The 21003-nt window shown below is 46.1% G+C and overlaps 1 protein-coding gene across 2 annotated transcripts; it reads left to right on the top strand.

Moving 5' to 3' along the window:
* Positions 1 to 1599: 1599 nt before the first annotated feature.
* Positions 1600 to 7500, top strand: LOC113934829 (spermatogenesis-associated protein 31E1-like). Of its 2 annotated transcripts, none has more exons than XM_035723428.1 (4): positions 1600 to 1845; positions 2571 to 2631; positions 3218 to 3278; positions 3525 to 7500. In XM_035723428.1, the coding sequence occupies exons 1-4, from the start codon at positions 1660 to 1662 to the stop codon at positions 7444 to 7446; spliced, it is 4230 nt and encodes a 1409-aa protein (XP_035579321.1). In that variant the 5' UTR covers positions 1600 to 1659; the 3' UTR covers positions 7447 to 7500. The 2 variants fall into 2 exon arrangements, with proteins under 2 accessions (XP_035579321.1, XP_035579320.1); XM_035723427.1 differs by having other exon boundaries at positions 2547 to 2631.
* Positions 7501 to 21003: the final 13503 nt, after the last annotated feature.

The raw sequence follows: 21003 nt of genomic DNA, 5'->3' as shown, positions 1-21003 counted from the left end.
GCATAATTAACAAGAAAATATATAAAAATAAAATCTTAATGGCAAAAGTAATATACAATATATGTACAGCAAAGGTAGTGGATAAATCACTTATAAAGCTAGTATGAAGACAAAAATACTAAAATTAACTAAAAGTACAATAATTAGTTAAAAGATTTATAAAACAGGGGCACCTGGGTGGCTCAGTCAGTTAAGCGTCTGCCTTCAGTTCAGGTCATGATCCCAGAGTCCTGGGATCGAGCCCCGCATCGGGCTCCCTGTGCAGCAGGAAGCCTGCTTCTCCCTCTCGCACTCCCCCTGCTTGTGTTCCCTCTCTTGCTGTCTCTTTGTCAAAAAATAAATAAAATCTGTAAAAAAAAAGGATTTATAAAATAAAAAGGTCAATGTGACATCAAAAATATTAAACGTGGGGAAAAAAATAAAAACACAGCATTTTAAGATATGTTCACATTTAAGTTACTGGCAACATGAAACAGACTGTTACATACATATGGGACTATATGTGACCCTCGTGGTAACCACAGGGGGGAGAAAAAAGACTTGTGGTAAATATATAAAAGAAAATGAGAGGGGAATCCAAACATAACACTAAAGAAAGGTATTACACCACAAGGGAAGAGAGAAAAAGAAAAAGAAAAAGAAAAAAAGGAACAGAGAAGCAACTACAAAAAAGAGCCAGGAAGAAAACAAAATGGTAATAGGACATACCTATCCATAATTACCTAATGTAAATGGACTAAATTCTCCAACCAAAAGATATGGAGTGGTGGGATGGATAAAAACAAAGCTTCTTTCTATCCACTGCCTATAAAAGACTCACTGCAAAAACAAGGACACACTCAGACTAAATGTGAAAGGACAGACAAAGATGTGCCATGCACATAGAAACAAAAAGAAAGTTGGTGTAGTTGCACTCTCATCAGACAAAAGAGACTTCAAAACAAAGACCGTAACAGAACACAAAGAAGAGCATTACATAATGATAAAAAGGGCAATCCAGCAAGAAGGTATAACACTTACAAAAATATATTGATGCACCTTAGAAGCACCAAAATATATAAAGTAAATATTTACAGACCTAAAGAGGGAAATGGACAACAATAAATAATTGTATAGGACTTCAACACCCCATTTACATCAATGGATAGGTCATCCACAGAGAAAATCAATAAGAAAACATCGGCCTTAAATGACCCATATATATTGGGGTGAATGGATAAAGATGTCACACACGCACAGATTGGAATACTATTCAGCCATAAAAAAATAATGAAATCTTGACGGTTGTGATAACACGGATAACCTTGAGAATACTGTGTTAAATAAAATTAGAAAGACAAATACCACACGATTTCACTTATATGTGGAATTGAAAAAACAAAACAAAACTCAGATTCAAGGATATAGAGAAGAGATTGGTGTCTGCTAAGGGGAGGAACTTGGAGGCCTGGGAAGGTGGAGGGATGGAGCTGCAGCGGGGGGAGGGGCTGTGGTCCAGCTTGCTTCTCCTCTGTCCCCTCCCTCCCTCAGGAGCCCTTTGTGACCAAACAATAGCTCTGTGATGTGGGCCTGGGTTTTGTGTCCGCAAGCACACGCCCAGTGCTCAGTTACCTGAGGACAGCAGTGCAATCTGGTACCAATGAATTTCAGAGGAAAGAGATGCAGAATTACCTCTTCCCTCAGAAAAGTATTACTGGTGGTTGGCTGAGCTCCAGTGCCTCTTCCTGGGCACTTAACATCATCCTCGCCTTCCTGTGTGGGCTGGGGCTCTTATTCCTATTACTATCCTACTTCCAGCCTAATCCATCCTTACCACCATGCAAGAAACACAGAAACATCAGGAAGGTAAGGAACCCTTGACCCAGACCCAGCAGAGTATGATTCTATCTCCTTTTGTATTACTATTTCCATTTTTCTGAATTAATGGAGAGATGGGGAAGAATAGAACATGTATTCTCAGGAAAGAATAGAACACCATTCATCCAGGGAGAAACCAGACTAGGCAGGGGTTAGAGGGGCACAAGGATTTCTACCCAAAGATCTCAGGCCAGGAGTCCAGGTGTGGTGGAGGGCTCCAGGACAATGTCCCAGACACAGTGACCAGTGGCCGAGGACCGGCGGCTAAGAGCTGCATCTCTAGCAGAGGTCAGGCCCCTGGGCACCGGTTCACCAGCCACCTTCCTGGGGCAGGTGTCTCAGGTGAATGTTCCTCTGTCGGCGCTGATCGAGGGCAGTGCTGAGCCCAGGAGGCCCCGAGTAGCGGCTGGAGTGGGGCTCTGGCCTCGGGAAGCGGGGTCCTACGTGAAGGAGCTCAGATGCACCCACAGGTCTGGGAATACGTGTGTTTCTTGAGCAGAGGAACAGTGACAAATTTCTCAGAAAATCCTCCTGTACATTCTTCAAAGAAGGAAAACTGAAAACATTTTTATCCATTTTGAAAAGGAAATGAGTAAAATGATAGAAAACCACAGCCCCCCTTAGTTAAATGTAGAAAGTCACATTGTTCATGAGCAGCGAACATCTGCTGCGGGGGGTGGGGGTCCCAGCCTCCCCGTGTTCTCTCATCTCAGTATCAAGCAGAGCCATGGAGAAGGAACAACAGAAGCAAGAAGAAAAACCAGACTCTGAAAGGTGAGCATCTGCCACTCAGCCCTGCGCACCCCAGTTACACCATCCCCCTCTGCTCTGAGGGCCCAGCCCCACCATCTCCAGGACACGAGGGCCTGAGCCCATCACTCAGGAAACAGAGCCCTGGGAGGGGGAGGGGCTCCTAGGAACGGGGAGGGGCTCCTGGGGGGGAGGGGCTCCTGGGAGGGAGAGTGGAACCCGGATGCTTCGAGATTCTGGGCCAGAACAAAGCCCTGAGGGGTTGGAAATGGGTGTCGCCCAGCACGGGCCCCAGGGCCTGGACTGGGAGGCGGGACCTCCAGCTCCAACTGTGGACAAATTGCCCAACTTTGCTCAGATTTCTCTGTGAGGCGACCCGGTCCTTTCTCCCCCAACAAGGTCATGAATGGGGAAGCACTTTGTAAAGGACAAAGCAATCCCCATCATGGGCTTTGCTATCACTGTGCAGGCACGCAGCCTTGGACACTGATGTTTGGGGCTCCCGAGTCTAATCCCTCAAAGGTCTCCCCTAAAGGGACATTATACTCGGCCTCCTGTAAGACCCCTGGGCCCCCGCCTTCAGCTCTATGACCCGGTCTCCTGTTTCCAGCTTGCAGAGATTGCCTGCAAGAACTGGAAGAGGTTCAGGACCTGTTTTCCCTTCTGCAAAGGTAAAGAACCTTCCCCCTTCTCTCCTGGGTGCTCCTCCCAGAGTCTATGGTGTGAGCCCAGGGCTGCAGGCACCCTGGGGCTGTTCTGGGGGTCTGGGAGGAGCCACGGGGACAGTGTGGCTAAAGCCCTGGGACGAGGGACAGCAGGAGAATTGTGAAGTGGGTGTGGGGACGTGGAGGGCCGTGGGGCCCACCCTCCTGGCCCCCCTGCTCCTGGCTTCAGCTCACACCTCCTGTCTTCCACAGCCACCTGGCGAGGGTCTCTGACCAGGGGCGCTTTCAGCTCTTACATCGAGCGGCCCCTGGGCAGGTGCGCAGAGGAGTGCCTGCTGGAGCCCATGAGCCATGCAGGGAGCCTATGGAAGATGCTCCCACCGTGGCCCCATCACCTTCCCCCGCTCCTCGGACAGGACACCCTCTACCTCTGGCCTCCACCCGGCCAGAAGACCAAACTAACTTAAAGGAAATCCCATTGGACACAGTCAGAAAGAGCTTACCTCCAGGTAATTCCTATTTGGCATCTCTCATTTCAACCATCTCAGGCCTTGGCCATGCAATCTACCCCATTTTATCCTTTTCCTGGTGGTGGAAATGTACCAAGTCCTTGTTCTTGCCTAGCTCATTACAGCACAAGTGCCAGCAAGAACATGTGTCCTGCCATGCACCAGAGACCTCGCTCTGGGGTGGCCTTACAAACAAGCATATAGAGACTCATAACCCCTCATTTGTCAATCCGGATGTCCAGAAGCTACTTGAGATACTAATCACTAAAAGGGTAGAACTGAAGATTTGGAAAGAGAAAGAAAAAGGTGGGTCAGTTGTCAAACAGTGGTGCCCAGATGACCACGTGGGCTTTCTGGGGACTATGTGGAAGTTGCTGGGTGCTGAGCAGAACACCACCACCCCGCAATCCTTCTGGAACATGAAAGACAAACCAGAGCCACTGGCCGGTTCTCAGCTGTTCTCATCCCCCAAGGTCTTGGAAGACCACTTGCAACAGAAATGCAGCCAGCTCTTCTGGGGTCTCCCCTCTCTGCACAGTGAGTCCCTGATGGCCACTGCCTTGGTCTCTACTCACTCTTCTCAACTACAGGTTCCCTCTGTTTTATTCAATGGAATCTCTAACTGCTTGCCAGTTCTAATTCAGGATCAAATATCCTCACAGTTTTCCCACGCCCCACCCTTGCTCCACCTTGGGACCCAACCCCGACCCTCGATGCTATCCTTTCCCTGGTCCCAGGCCCCCCTTCCCCCTTCTGTCCCAACCAGACCACCTTCTCTCCCATCCCAGAGGAGGACCGGTGGGGTATCTTGCCCTACATCCCAAAAAAAGACACAATTCATCCCAACTGAAATTCAACATCTGGAAAGGTCTCTGTTGCTGAAACAACAAGAAAGGGGGAAGACTTTACCCACTATGGTGAAAAGGTCTCCGAAATCCTTTAGTCAAGTCCCTCCCAAGCTTCCGGAGGACAACCAGGCCTCCCAGGCCCACAGGTCAGTTTCCACTTTTCACGGGGACTTTATCATCTTTAAAATCCAGAAGCAACACCTTCAAAGGAGGCTCAGCGGGAATAAACAGCAAGGTAGCCTGCGCCACAGGATTCAACTGTCTCTGGAACTGATGCGCCCTCAGGATGAATTCCCATGGGTGAGTCAGGCACAGATAGAGCAGGGGCTCTCAAGGCCCTTTGTGTTTAAAGGCAAAAGCAGCCAGGTCACACAGAGGACCAGGTCCAGGTACCCTAGAAGTTCCCATAGGAAGCGTCAAGCAAGATTCCAACTAGAGAAGAACTTTAGTAAGGGTCTATGGCAATGTCTGAAGAGGACGCCAAGAGATCTCTCCAGGGTCTCAGCCAGGTACCCAGTGAAGGTTCTAGGAACCAACTCTGAGAAGGAGTTAGTAAGACCCTTGATAAGCACCTTGAAGAGTGACCCAGGAAAATACTTTGCCAGGGGCCCAGATAAGAAACATCTAGAAAAAATCTTAAAGGTTCATTTGCTCAGGAAATTGGGACAGATCAATCGGGGTTTGATCCCTCTGAGTGTGCGTCGATCCTGGTTTGTGGCCAACCATGCTTTGCCCGAGTTTCACCCTCACACAGAAATCAGAAATCTAGCACCCTTGAAGGATCGGAAACCCTGCGTAAACACCTCCCATGAGCTGTTCTTCCTTAGTCCTCACATTCGGCAGAAGCTGGAAGCACACATCTTAAGGTTTCGGGCGAGGCGTAGGTGGGACCCACCTCTCCAAGCCTCTAAGCCCATGATCCCATCTCTATGTGAAGCTCAACACTTGCCCTATTCCCAGCCCCCCTTTCCCTGCTCAGGCACCTTTGTATCTAGGGCCCACTCAAAAGCCAAGTTCTACAGGTTCTTGGGAAAACCTCCTCAGCCCCATCCAGGAGGGGAGGGGATAGCAGAAGAGTCTGTTCCTGCTTCAGGGGGTCCGCTGCCTTTTCCCTCACCCGCATGTGAGGAAATCCAACAGGGCCTGGGAGGGACCTCACCTGATGATGGCCATGAGTCCTTGGAGACCTCTTTATCAGGACAGAAGGGCGGATCACCTTCTCAGACCTCCACACTCAGCCTCATAAACAGAACCCTGCAGAGCAAGACTGTTATGGGGGCCAAGAAAGACAACCTGGATCCAAGCCAAAGTTTAGCAATGGCCAGGAATGAGCTAAAGGAGGAGAGTGGGGGTCATGCCTCACCAAACAAGGTAGCAATACTAGAGATGAACCTCTGGTCCCAATCTCCAAGGGCTAAAGGGGCCATGGAGGCGATGGAGGCCGAGAAGGCCCCTGCTTGGAAAGTCATCTTAACACCCAGCATGCTGGCCAATAACCAAACCATTTATGTGGATCTGAGGAGATCAGGCTCTCCAAGCACTAGTAAAAGTCCCTCACCACCTACAGAATCGGTTGCCCAAGATCCAAAGGAGCCAAGCCTTAAAACAAAGGCTAGTAAGTTTGAGCTCCAAGAGGAGGTAGAGTCGGGGAACCAGCCTCAAGGCCATACCGCTGGTGTGCTTCTTCAAGATTCTCCCAGTGACATCCTCCTTCCAGACTTTGCCACTGGCGTGCCTGTCCAAGACTGTGACACCAGTGTGCTCCTGAAAGACCTTCACACTAATGCCCGCCTTGCTGAAGACATCTTGACCACTCACAAGTCACCCTGTTCCCAGAGGGAACATGACAATGGAGACACACCAGCTTCCCTAGTGCCACATGACCTTATCCCCTGCAGTGAGGGGCATCAGGAGTCAAGTGTACCAGAAGTTGAGGAACCACGTGAGAGCCAGAGGGAGAGTGACTCCACTAATGAGAGAGAAGACCAGAAGAGTCCCAAACCAGAAAAGCATGAAGAAGAGTCTGCAGAACCAATGGGAATCAGGGCTTCCCAAGCTAGTGGGACAGGACACCCTCCCCAGGTCAGAGGAACAGGAGAGAGCCTTGGGAGCAAATACCTCCAGCTCATGCCAGAAAAGGGACAGATTTTTCCAGAAAGTCACGTTAGAAAAGGGATGAGGAACTTTCTGCAGTGCCTTAATCGCAATAAAAAAGGCACAGGACTGGAAGATACCCTTCAAAAAGGCAAGGCCGCATCAGCCCTTGCCTGGGTACCAGTCAGAAGCAAATTGGCTATAGACAGCAAGTCTGTTGAAGCTCAGACGATTGTGACAGCTGTGGGACAAATCCTGGGGAAGAAAATGGGACTTCACCGAGGAATTTGTGCCTCAGAGATAAATCAGCACAAAGAATTGCAGGCCCCAGTATGTGGGCATTCCTGTTACCACAGGGTTCTCTCCTCCCCAGGCCAGGGGAGAGTGATGAGAGAGACAGCCTTCAGTCAGCAAGCCACCCCCAAGGGTCATAGCTGCCCTAATAGGAATGAGTGGATCAGACACAGGAACAGCAGGTGGGAAGTCCTACCCAGGGACCTGGGGTCCCCAGGCAGATGCAGCCAGCACAGGCCGATGGTGGCAGGTGTCTCAGGTCATATTCAGCATTATCCAACATGCCATCTTCGAAAATTTGTGTCACCCCATCAGGCAGTGTGTGCTTCTCACATCTTTCCTGATCGCAAAGTTTTCCTTCAAGAAAAAATTGGGTACATGCAAAGAAAGCCTATTGTTTCTCATGTTGGCACATCCTTTGTGTGCTAATGGCTTCTTCATACCACAATTTTTATTGTTTCCCCAAAATAAATGTTTTTTGTCTCATGAGAGATGCTGGCCCCTGTCTGTGCCCCGCTCGGGGGAAGGGAAGGATCAAGGTCTGCTCTCCCCGAGTGCCTGCTTTGGCTTCCAGAGGGATGGGGCCTTGGAGGGAGGGGGACCGTGGGGTACACCCCACCCCCTCCCTCACACGCCTTCGGTTTCCATGACAAGATGAACGAGACCAAGACCAGCATCTGGCTCCGCCCGTCCTCTCCTGCTTTCTCTCTACCTTGAACTTGGGTGGCTGTAGGGAGGGTCTGCAGAGGCAGAAATCCCCCTCGGGCTCCAGGACGTGTGGAAGACAGAGTCCTATGTCAGAGCGGGGCGTGGAGCTTGGAGGTGCAAGGTTGGCCCTGAGTGCAGAGGAGGGGGAAATCCTGCTGCCCATCTCCTGGGGGAGTAGGGGACGGCCACCCAGGAGCCCTTCCCTCCCCGATGAAGCTGGGTTGACATCGGCTGGGAGCCCCTCTTAGCTCAGTGTCACCCCCCCATGCTCTGGAGCAGCAAGGGCGGAGCATGCTCACGGCCCTGGGGGTGTGCAGGTGGGGAGCACAGAGGCCCCTGCGCCCCAGTCTGCCCTACCCCAGACCAGTGACGGGGCTGCTCACCAGCCACCCCTTCCCCTTCTGGGGGATGGAGCAGGGGTGTGGCTGGGAGGCAGAGGGACACTGCACCTGGGGGGGGGGACTCCAGGCAGGAGGCAGAGCGACATGGCGTGCCCCTCCCTGGTGTGACGACCGAGGACCCGCGGGGTCCCACTGCCACCTCCAGGCCCGGTGGAGAGAAGTTAGGAGGCCCTGCGGCTGTCCCCGCAGGGTGCCCCCCCAGTCCGGCGGCCGGGCCCAGGTGGAAAGAAGCCCCCTGCGGCTCCCACACGGAGGGTCGGGCGGCCGGGGCAGCAAGGCCTTCGGGCAGAGAAGCTTCATTTTTGCGTCATTTGATAAGATTGCACAGGACCGGGGGCCTCGGAATAGACTCGGAGTCTGTGACCTTTACTCACCTGTGCGGCCCGCGGACAGCTCCCAGGGGACTGGCGGGCGCTCAAGGCCACGGCCCTGGCCCTGGGGGCCAGTCCTGCCCGGATCCCGGTCTCGATCTCCCCAGAGCCCGGAGGGGGAGGAGCTCATCGGCTGGGGCTCGTCCCCCACCGGCCGGAGCGGACCTGTCCAGGAGGCGGGCGCAGGCCCGGAGGGGCCCCTGCCGGCCCTGTTCCCGGCCCGACGGCCTCCTCCGGGGGCCCACACACATCGCTCCCGTGGGCGGGAGTCCTGCTCCGGGAGGAACCCCGACCCGACGGCAGCAGGCACGGCCCTGCCGCAGGCCCTCAGGACCCCACGCGCGCGGGGGCACCCGGGCGGCGGGGCGCAGCGGGCGCAGGCCTGCTCCGCCGCAGCTTCTCTCTGGAGCCCCGTCCTGCCCCGAGGCCCCCAGGGTGGGCCCAGCGCTGGCCCCGCGCACAGGACCCAGGGGAGGAGGGACCAGGACAGGGGGCGCGCGGGGCCCTCAGGAGCTCGGGGCGGGCGGCCCAAGGCCGGGTCCCTGAGCCTGGCGGCTGCTAGGTCCTCCCGGGGGCAGCAGCAGGGGGGTCGGGAGGTGGGGAAGCAGACGTGCACCCCACGCTCCTGCCGGGAGAGGAGCCACGGACAGGATGCTGGTGGAACAGCCAGAAACAGGAAGGAGCAAGGCCCTCGGCCCCTCTCCTGCCAGACGGTGCAGAGACCCCGACAGACCCGCGCGGAGACCCCCGACAGACCCGCGCGGAGACCCCACGCAGAGACCTCTGACAGAGACCCACACCAAGAACTCCCACAGAGACCCACACCAAGACCCCACACAGAGGCCTCTGACAGAGACCCACACAGAGACCTACACCAAGACCTCAGAGACTCACACAGACTCTCAGTGACCACTGACTGAGGACCATATGCAGGAACCTTCCATAAAGACCTTCCACACACATCTTACGCAGAGACCTCTCCCAGAGACCCACACCGAGACCCCACACAAAGACCTCTGACAGAGACTTCCCACAGAGACCCACACCAAGACCTCTTACAGAGACCCACACAAAGCCACACAGACCCTACACAGAGCCCTCTGACAGGGGCCAACATCAAGAGTCCTCACAGAGACCATATCATCCACAAAGACCTCCCACACAGATCTTATGCAGAAACTCTCACAATGGCCAACACCAAGAGACTTCACAGAGACCTGTGACAGAGCTCCACACAGAGACACCTCTGGAAACAGATCTGAATACAGAGACCCACACACAGATCCGCATAGTCCACACAGAGGCCTCCCAGTGCCCCACAGACACCAAAGACAGACCATGAACAGAGAGCTCACCCTCCATTCTTAGGAGCCTGAGTAGGCACCCAGTGACAGGCCCCTGCATGGATCTGAAGCCACTTAGCAAACTGGCAGTGCAGGGGAGTGCTGTGCTCCCCAGAGAAAATGCTTGTGTATTTTTTAATTACTTATGAAAAAGGCTTAGATACCCCATGTAAACCTGAAAAATCCTTTCCTTTACAGATTTTCAATAGCTTGAGGTCAGACCCACAGTTTAAAGAATCAGAAACTGAAAACGAACAAAACTTTGCCATCATCTAATGAGGGAAGAACTCTTATTTGTCCAATTTTAGTTATTTAGTAAAACAGCATCAGGGGTCACGTTTTTTATTTTGTTATGGACAAGTCCCTACACTCAAAGCGACTTCTTTACGTTAGAAACGATGTAGGGAGGCCTACAGCCGCTGGAATGCAGGATGGAAAGAACCAGCAGAGAGGCATCTGACTCATTCTGTAGAGACAGCACATTATTTGGCCCAGAACTGCTTGTGTTATGTTTGTGAGGCTTGCTTTATTTTTAAATCAAACAATTCACAGTATCAAACACATGAAGCCATTTTAGAAAAGAGACAGTTTTGTCAATATTTCTATTATATCCTCTGGCTTGTTTATATTTACTGTTAATAACATGAAATAATTATATCTTTTTCTTTTTGCTCCTTTTAAAATATGGTAATATCCTTAGATGACATCATGTATGTCTCCAGAATAGGAAAAAAATCCTAATGCTCAGTTAAGATAGCTTAAACTTCCGGACTATTCAGAAAGTTTCATATTTTATATAATTCTAAGGAATGCTCATTTTTTAAGACTCGGGAAGTCAGGGTCTGCTTTATATTATAAGGCTAAAAAAGGACACATTGCTTAAAATAATTTTGAAATCTTAGAAAATATTTCAGTTAGTTGGTGCTTGAAATATACATTACCTCAATTAAATTGCTTGGGAATTGGCATTTTAACATCTGTGAAATTAAAGAAATTATACATTTAATCAGCATTTCATTATAATAATAAAGATCTCACCATCTACTTAATATTTTCCAAATTGGGGGCGCCTGGGTGGTTCAGTTGGTTAAGCGACTGCCTTCGGCTCAGCTCATGATCCTGGAGTCCCAGGATCGAGTCCCACATCGGGCTCCCTGCTCGGCAGGGAGTCTGCTTCTCCCTCTGACCCTCCCCCCTCTCATGCGCTCTCTCTCTCTCTCATTCTCTCTCTCAAATAAATAAATAAAATCTTAAAAAAAAATATTTTCCCAATTGGGCACTTAGTTGAGACTCCGTATTTCTCACTGGTCATAAGAATCCTGTTGCCCTTGACTTGGTAAGATCTAGATAATAAACAGATGTCAGGTATAAGGTTAAATCTCTCAGGTCACCCACTGGGGTGACAATGTCCCAATCTTTTCTCTCAGAAGAGAGGAATGAGTTGGTGTCAGTTCTGTGGGTGTATATATATATATTTTTTTTAATTAAGAAAAACACATAGGCAGTAAAATATTTTACAGCATTATAGCTATTAATGTTATTAATGTTTTGAAATTTGCTCCCTTGGTGATAACTTTCTCATATTATTGAATCACAGAACTATGGAAAGTGGCCCTGGATGGCCTCTAATGTCCAATCAATAGTATTTAATAACTAGGATAACTCATCATTTCCCTATAGATGCCTGCATCCACAACATCCTACAATCACAAAGAGGATACTTTCTTTTTTAAGTTTAAGCTATTTCTAAACCATGTTTTTAATTAGAATAAAACTAAATTCTTGTAAGAAGTATAAAATAATGTAACTTCCAACAAAATAGATGAGGATTTAGGAAGTGCTACCATCTTTTGAAGGAAAACACAATTGCCTCGTCTCATCCTGATAACAAGAAATGAGAGTGACACAGCTCTTTGCTCTCAGCATTTTTATGTGTGTGCTTTAGTTGGTCCTATGCATTGATATTCTTTATTTTTTTTTTGAAGATTTGTGAGACAGAATATTTTTACAGAAGTGATAACTAGCGTATGTGTCCTGCTAATTAGCTTCAATAGCCATTCTTATCCCACTTAGAATAAGGGCAAGCAGAATAACGGACACAAATATTTTCTGGAAAATGATTCCATTACCTCGAACCTTTCTCAGTGGAAGACAAGATGGAGGCCTTAGGTAGGAAGCTGAGATACCTTTGCCCCACAGATAAGTACATAATTTATAGGCTATTAAAACTAGGAGGGCTACCACAAGGCTGTTGGCTGAAGGATTTGCAGAGACCAGATCAAGAAGAACAGGCAAGTTTAGGGTGTCTTGGACACCATTTTCAAAATTTGCCCATAATTTAAGTAGGAAAGAGAACTTGACCAAAGCAATGCTGCATGTCCTACCTTCCCTCCATTTACACAGAGATGACGCCGCCCTCCACCACCACCTCATCCTATAACTCTCTCTCACTGTCAGAGGCTTACTGGAGACTTCAGATGAATAAATAGGTGAAGAGGAAGAAGAAGTAGAGAAGGAGAAGCAGGAGCAGAGAGGAACCGGAGAAGAGGGGATGAAGAGCCATTACCAAAAAAACTACACACACACAAAATGGTAGTGGCCTCTTCTCCATCCCAGCCACCTAGTTAACAAATGGGGACCCCGTGGTACGGAGAGACTCCCCAAGCCACATGGATACTCGGTTTCCACATCTGACTCTAACCCAATTCAAAGTAGTCCTCACAGATTTTGAGGGTTGGAGGCAAAAGTACACAAAATACAGTTCCTGGAGATACCATTCCTGCTTTGCTCACCTGAGAGGTGTGGGAGTCCATTGGGAGTGAGACCCCTTGGTGGAGGGGCTCAGCAGGGGAGTGGATAGGACAGTACACGTGGGTGCAGAAGGAAAATATTAGAACTTCCATTTGGAATCTTTTTCATCTCATTTTTTATACCCTTATATTTATATAAGCTTTGCCATGGATATAAATTATGAACTCATAGTTCATGCAGTTAATTTGCAAACACATAAATATATACACATAAGATGCTGCATGCTCAGAAAGATATCTGTGGGCTAAAAGAATGATAGAAATGTTAGAGAGCACTGACATGAACAAGATTCCCGATCTTCTCTAAGAAACAAGACCCAGAATCCAAAACAACCATGGGTTCTGGGCTCCATCAGGCAAACCATGTGTATAGGCTGTCCAGAATGAATGAGGGCCATGAAACTGTAGAAGAGCTGTTTCACCAAACTTGGCAACCCTGAGCATCCCCTCATAGGCAGAGAGTGGGTAACACAGAGGTAAGTGAAACTTTCTGGCCCGACTCACCTGCAAACACAATGCAGCTGTGGACTAATGGGGACTCCAAGCCTGTGGTGAATGGCTGTGTTGAGGGGAAATGAAAGAGAGCCCAGATTCAGTTGGAATACAGTGCAGGAACCTCATGCCCTTCCAGGACCATCAGACCTACAGGAGGTGTGGGGAGGGTGCAGAAGCAGTGGAGACCCGGACATCATTTAGCAGAGATCACACACACCATACTCAGGAGAAGGCTTACAGTTAAGAATGCAATCGTTTGCATTTCCATTACATTTTTGCAAGTATCCTATTGCTTTCAACACAAAATTTTGAAGGTAGTAGTTTTATTTACCAATTAAAAGAAAAATGGAAAATCCACTGGAAGATGTTATTTGCTTTGGATCATGTGAGAAGTTCTGGGGAGAGAAAAGAATGGATTCATATAGTCAAGCATATGGACACAGTGACTTGACTAGTAAACAAGGGAGCTAAAAACACTGGACACAATTAAACAGATCGGATATTCCTCGGGCACAAAACCATTGATCGTGCTCAGAAACTGGCATATTAAGACAGACCTCTAGGTACCAGGCCAAGAAACTGCTGTGAGTCTGCTTAAGCATGGATAGATTGGGAAACACCCCAAGGTAGGGGGTTGCAAGTGAGGATGAAGGGAGTTTAGCCAATGATCCAGTTTTAGTGAAGGCAGCATCCGTAATGGTCAGCTCTTGCCATCGGAAGATGATGTGAGAAGAACAAGTTGAGAAAGAGAAGTATTTCAACTTTGATGCCAAAAATCAGTCACCTGGACATATCATTAGATCTGGAAAATGGACTGAACTGAGAGTCTAACTGGTTGATCAACGATGTGCTGTCTACATTACCCGCTTGTCTTCTTCAGGAAGGACGTGATCATTTCTCAGACTCTGTGATCTCTAACATGCTGGGAGAGTCCGATATACTTGTCAAGGTGAAGCCAGACATCAGTGACAGACTCACAGGACATCTGAAAGTCTTGCAACCTCCCCAAGAGTGACAGCCAATAAACTAAACATTTCACGGCATGATGTGATAGAATATGATATATGACTGATGTATCAATAAACAAAGGGGGGGTGAAAAATACTATAAATTATAAACATGAAAAAAAGTGACCCCTGGTCTTCCCTGGAGAAGTACTCTTTTTTTAAAAAGATTTTATTTATTTATTTGACAGAGAGAGACAGTGAGAGAGGGAACACAAGCAGGGGGAGTGGGAGAGGGAGAAGCAGGCTTCCTGCTGAGCAGGGAGCCGGATGCGGGACTCGATCCCAGAACCCTGGGACCATGACCAAACGACTGAGCCACCCAGGCACCCCAAGAAGTACTCTATTTTTAACTTCATCCTACATCTTTCAAGGGCTATCATGTCTGTGTTCTTTTTATTAGGCTAACATTTTTGCCCGTACTCAGCATATGGATAATTTATCAGTGAATAAATTCTTATTAAAACCCTTTGTATTCAAATTACAAGCAGACTTTACATAATAAAGTTTTTTGTGAACGTCTTCTTTGTTTTATATCATTCCACTCTGATACCAGTCCACTAGTTTTCTAGGGAATAACACTGGGGTGGTGTAGAGTTAGAGGTTGAAATCTTAAGCAAAGGGAATCAGCAGGCCCAAGCTGAGACAGTATTTAAAAGAGGGTGCATGAACTGAAATCATCTTGGTGGTTTTAACATTTATGAATTTTTACTATGTCAAAATAAATATAAAATTTGGGAGTCGAAGAGTTAAGCAAATCTTAGAGAATACACCCAAGCCAGCAATGCACTTACCCGTTAATCTGTTTCTCCTCCATACATTGAATAGTTGGCTAGAAGACCTATACATTTCACTGATTTCTACAATTCAAGAATTATGTCTCCCAATTAAAGCTAAAAACTTCCCCCATGCTTCCTTTTACTCATGGTGGTGGGGGGGAGGACCCAGTCCTGCTAATATCCAGAAGTGGCCCTCACTCACACCAGAGCCATGTTACTCTCCTCTTGGACATAAATACCAAGAGGTATCATGCAATACCAACACCAGACAAAGTTACTCTGAGACCATGATAAAGGGAAACAAAATGAAGGTAATTCGTAATTGTTTTCCAGGTATAGAAAGAAAGATCACAGTGTCACCCCAAAAAATAACAGACACCCCATTCTCTTGGTTAAAATGATTGACACCTACCTCATTACTGGTAATGGTTTACTCTGACTATAATCTTCCCTCCTATACATAAGATTTATTGAGATATCAATCATAGAATTGCCTTTGCTTTCAGCATCCAATCAAAAGTGACCCCCCACTTTTAGGCCTTCCCTCAAATCACCCAACCAAAACCCTACCCAACAGTGGTTTTTTTTTTCCTAACACCTCCTACCCAGACACCTCACAGTTTGCCATGGTGTACGTTTTCCCTCGTTGCAATGAATAATAAACCCAACCTGTTCTGGATAAAACTTGTTCATAGGAGTGTTCCTGGTGGCCTCTGGCTGGAGGGCATGGACTATGGAATGATCTTATCTCATCTCATCTCAATCAGCTCCCCCCGCCCCGAGGAGAACACCCCCATTCTTTAGCGCTTCGTCCAAACACCACTTACTCCACAACACTTCTCTCCTCCCCCAGCTAAGTCAGGTCCCATGTGCGGTGTTCTCCAGACGCCCTCGAACTGCCTCCTGTGACAGCCACTGCATTCCATGGCGGGTTTCTCACAAGGGTATTGAAAGCTCCTTGCAGGGCCCGCGAGCAATGTCTGACTACATTCCCTGTACTTAATCTAGTGCATGTTGAAACGTATCAGTAAAAGTTTGCTAATTAATGGATACATGAATTAAAGCTTTCTAACCTAATTTACGCATAAATCACAACAGTGTAATCCCATCTTTAAAAAGATTTCCGGGGCGCCTGGGTGGCTCAGTTGGTTAAGCGTCTGCCTTCAACTCAGGTCATGATCCCAGTGTCCTGGGATTGAGCCCCGCATCGGGTTCCTTGCTCAGTGGGGAGCCTGTTTCTCCCTCTCCCTCTGCCTGCCGCTCCCCCTGCTTGTGCTCTCTCTATCTCTCTCTCTGTCAAATAAATAAAACAAAATCTTTTAAAATATAAAATAAAATAAAATAAAAAGGTTTCCAACTCTTTCAAGTAGCTAATATGTTTTGAAAAGAATCTGTAAGATAAAATAGCATTAACAATTGAAATTTAATGATGCAAAGAAAACTCCAAATTACTGAATCTAAGTCTTTTATTTTATATGTCCAATATGAATATCCTTGTAGCTTTTGAAATTAATCACAAAATTTAACTGTTTACAGAATATAGTTTATAAAGCAATTTTACCTCAAGGTATTGTTTCTATGATGACAAAAAATTCATTTAAAAAGCTATTACCAAAGAACATATTTAAAATAAATTAAATATGCAACTTGCAAAGGCTAAATATATTGTAAATCTACTAATTCTAAAAATAAGAAACAATTATCTCTTGTTTACTTTAACATTTAATGTGCTGAAAAGTCCAGAGAGCCATTGGTTCATTAACAAATTCATAGAAAACAGGGTAGTGAACAATCCAGACGGCATGCACTTTTCCCTCTTTGGAAATTATTTTTAAATTACTGAACATGTTTCAAGACATTATTTGAAAGATGTGTGAGAGAGAGGGTAGAAAAATATGCTGGCATGCTTATTGCCTAACAATTTAAATTACAAATATACAGAGGGTACAAACTTTCAGTTATTAGATGAATAAGTTCTAGAAATTTAATGTACAATATGGTGATTATAGTTAATAATAATGTATTATATACTTGAAATTTGCAAGGAGGGTAGTTCTCAAGGGTTCTCACCACAAGAAAAGAGCAAAGATGCAAGGTGATGGATATAATAATTAGCTTAATTGTGGTATGATTTCCTGGGTTTACTCGTGAGATGATTGTGAAATCATTTCACAATATGTAGGTAAATGAAAACATCACATTGTACAACCTGAATATATATAATTTTTATTTGTCAGTCATACCTCAATAAAGCTGGAAGAAAAAATACAGACACACACACACACATATATATATACACATGTATATCTGTGTATATATTACATGTGTGTATATACATATGTGTGTTTTAGCATCCTTAAATTTGTATTACCTATTCCAGTTTCTGCTGGAAAATACCATTTTCATTATTCTGCATAACATGGCACACTAAAGTTGATTAGCAGATCTGAAGCCCAAGTAACTCTTCATTCTCCAGGAGTTTCTTCCAGGTGGACTTGAACTTGACTTTGGAGCATCCCCTCCCTGCTCCACACCAACACTGCTAGCATCACCAACTCACTCCCAACCCTCTGGTTCTACCCCTAATCCTCCAAAACTTTCATGAGCATAAAGAGAGGTTTTTTCCTCAGGAAAACACTGGATGGCTCTAATATTGACCATCTGTGGGTTTATAATGAAGAATCAATCTTTGTGATTTGTCTATAAACGTGGAAGGGCAAAATGAATACTTTTCCTTTTTTTCCTCAAAATAACTAAAGGTACACATAAATCTATTATTGGAAATAAAATTTCCTTAAAAGGTACTCACCAAAAAAGAACTAAGAGCTCTTTGCCTGTCCCTGCATCTAAAAGGTTTTCTCCTAGGATTTGTTTTAATAGTTTTATAATGTTATGTTTTATAGCTAAGCTTTGATCCGTTTTGAGTTAATTAGTGTGAAAGGTGTGAAGGTTGGGTTGAGATTTTTTTGAGCCTATGGATGTCCATTTTCTCCAGTATCACTTGTTTAAAAGACTAGCTTTCCTCTTTCAGAAAAAAAGATTGTCAGAGACAATAGTGAGTGGAGAAAAAATAAATAAAACTGAAAGTGAAGATTTTTATTGTCTTTATAATTGAGTCGTGGTCAAAGTTAACCCAGCAAATTTGAGAAAAAGACCTCATTAATCATATCCATTGTTATGAGACCATTACAACTTCATGGGTATATTGGTGAATCTGAGAGACAACTTGATCTTACATGGCCCCAGCTAACTTGGTTGAATGCCACCTGCATAATCTCAAATGACCTAGTTCTGAAACTCATCTGGATCCTGAGCAAAGGAAATATAAAGGCTTGTGTTTTCATTTACTGTTGTTACATAACAAATAACCACAAACTTAGTGGCTTCAAACAATACCCATTTATTAACATGGTTTCTAGCACAGCCGGATTCTCTGCTCAGAGTATCACAAGGCTGAAAGGAAGGTGTTAGCCAGCAGATTCCTTGCCTTGCAGGAGAAATCTGCATCTAGGCTCATTCAGGTTATTAGACTTCTGTTCCTTAGAGTTGTCGGGGAGGTCCCTCCTTTGTTGCCTGTCATCCTGGGTCCCCGCCCAGCATCTTAAGGCCACGCCCGCCCCTTCTCATGTGTCTTCCTCTATCTTCAAGCCAACAGTGATGTGTGGAATGCCCCTGTGCCTCAAATCTCTCTGACCTTTTCTTCTATTACCAGCCAGACAAACCCTGTGTGTAAAGAGTTCACCTGATTGGATCTGGCCCACCTGGACAATCTCTATGTCTTAAGGTCAACTGACTCAGAGTTTTAATTACATCTGCAAAAACCTCTTCACAGTGGTACCTAGATCAGTGTTTGATTGAATAATAAGAGGACAGGAATCTTGGAGGAGTGTGTTTAGAATTATTCCAACAATGGGGAGCCTGGGTGGCTCAGTCAGTTAAGTGTCCAACTCTTAATTTCTGCTCAGGGTCTCAGATCTCAGGGTCCTAGGATCGAGCCTGTTTAGATTCTCTCTCCCCTTCCCCTCCCCCTCCCTCTCTAAAAAAAATAATAACAGAATTATTCCAACCACAGCCTATATCCATACTGTTTTCCATACTGGCTTCACTAATTTACATTCCCACCAACAGAGCACAAGTGTTCCCTTTTCTCCAAGTCCTCACCAATGCTTGTTATTTCTTTTCTTTTTGACAGTAGCCATTCTAACAGGTGTGAGGTGGTATCTCATTGTAGTTTTGATTTGCATTTGCCCAGTGGTTACTGCTATTGAGCATCTTTTTTTGTACCTGTTGGCCATCTATATGTATCTAGAGGACTGTTCCAAACCTGTTTGTATCTGCATGTAACTGTTGGCCATTCTCTTCCAATTCTATCTAGAATTCACGCAAGCAGGCTTCCCCTCCTACCAAAATTGCCTGTCTTAGACATCACTGACCACTTTCTACATCCAAAGTTTATTTTCAAATCTTCACCTTAACAAACACTGGAGCAACAATTGACATTGATGACCACCAGAACCTCCTCATTGGAAAGATGTCTTCATTTGGCTTCTAGGCACTACATTCTCTGGTTATTCTCCTACCTTAAGAGCCACAGTATCTATGTTTTCTTTGTTAATTTATCCTTACCTTCTCATTCTGCTTTTCTCTAACTCCTTAGGGAGTTAATATTGTCTCATGACTTTAAATTTCATTGGTATGCTGGTGACTCACAGGTTTATATTTCCAGCCTGGACTTATTCTCCTGAACTCCTTCTCATGTGTCTAACTGCATATGCGTTGGCTCAAACCAAGTGTCTAGAAGTCATTTGACCTTACCTTGTCTCTTGTCCTTGCTCTCTTGAATCTTTTCCCCCAATCTTTCTATTCCCAGCTAACGGCAAGTCCATTCCCCTAATAGCTTAGGCAAAAATTCTTGGTGTCGTCCTTAATTTCCAACTCACGTCCCATATCACATATCAACCAATCCCATTGGCCCTATTTCAGAATTTTAACTGGCGTCTAGCAATGTCTCACCCCTCCTCCTGCTCTTACCCAAACCATTATCACCTTTTCCTGGGGTTTTGCTAGTTTCCTAACTCAGATGGCCTCTGCTACTTTATATCTTGTGCCTCTACAGTTTATTCTTAAAAACCGTAAGGAGTGAGACTTCTAAAACACAAGGCAGACAGCGCCACCCCTCTGCTCAAAACACCAGAAGAACTTTCCAGTTCATGCAGTCAAGTCTAAAGTGTTTACCAAGGCTAACCAGGCTCTCCACCCTTCCCAGCAGTCCCCCTTTCTTTCACCCCTACCCTTCTCTGCATTGTTTAGTTTGTTTCTGTGCTCTTCCTCAAACATCCACAGCCTTCCATTTTATTTGCTGTTGGCTCTGTCCTCACTTGTTTCCCCCAGACATTTACGTGGCCCTGCCCTCGCTTCCAGCTGCTCTGTTAAAAAGGCACTGTAATAGTAAAAACTTCTCGGATCACCTTCTTTTTCCAAAAGGTCCCGGTCCCTACCTCCCCATTTTGCAAACTTTATCCTCCTTTTATTTCATTTTACTGAAAAAAAAATTATTTTTAGAGCTGGTTCAAGATGGTCGTGTAGGAAGATCGTGAACTTACCTCCTCCACAAACAAAAAAAAACCTATAGCTGCATATGGAATAATACCCCCTCTAAAAGAGTCCTGAAAACTAAATGAACAGTGCCTCCACCACAAATGATAAAAGAGCTCCACTGAGATAGATAAGAGCAGCAGAGACATGCTCTCACCAAAAACACCTCCCCAGGCAGGGCAACACACAATCAGGAGGGATCTCAAAGATATGGAACTTTTCCTCAGGGTCAAGGAGCTTGTCTTCTATATCAGACAACCCCTGCACCAGAGAAATAAGCCCCCAGAACACTTGGCTTTCAGAGTGATGGGTACTAAGGAGGGCACGTTTTGTGATGATCACTGGGTGTTATATGCAACTAATGAATCATTCATTGAACACTACATCAAAAACTAATGATGTACTATACAGTGGCTAACTGAACATAATAAAAAAATAAAATAAATAAAAATAAAAACAATTAATTAATTAATTAATTCA

This window comes from Zalophus californianus, chromosome 13, assembly GCF_009762305.2.
Source record: "Zalophus californianus isolate mZalCal1 chromosome 13, mZalCal1.pri.v2, whole genome shotgun sequence".
NCBI classification, from domain to species: Eukaryota; Metazoa; Chordata; class Mammalia; order Carnivora; family Otariidae; genus Zalophus; species Zalophus californianus.
The sequence above is the reverse complement of the archived record's forward strand: the minus strand, read 5'-3'. Positions and strand labels throughout refer to the sequence as shown.

Coding starts and splice junctions, on each gene's coding strand:
- LOC113934829 (XM_035723427.1), top strand. CDS start 1,660: ATGCAGAATTACCTCTTCCCTCAGAAAAGTATTACTGGTGGTTGGCTG. Junction 1,846..2,546: donor AACACAGAAACATCAGGAAG/GTAAGGAACCCT, acceptor TGGGGGTCCCAG/CCTCCCCGTGTTCTCTCATC. Junction 3,279..3,524: donor CTGTTTTCCCTTCTGCAAAG/GTAAAGAACCTT, acceptor TGTCTTCCACAG/CCACCTGGCGAGGGTCTCTG.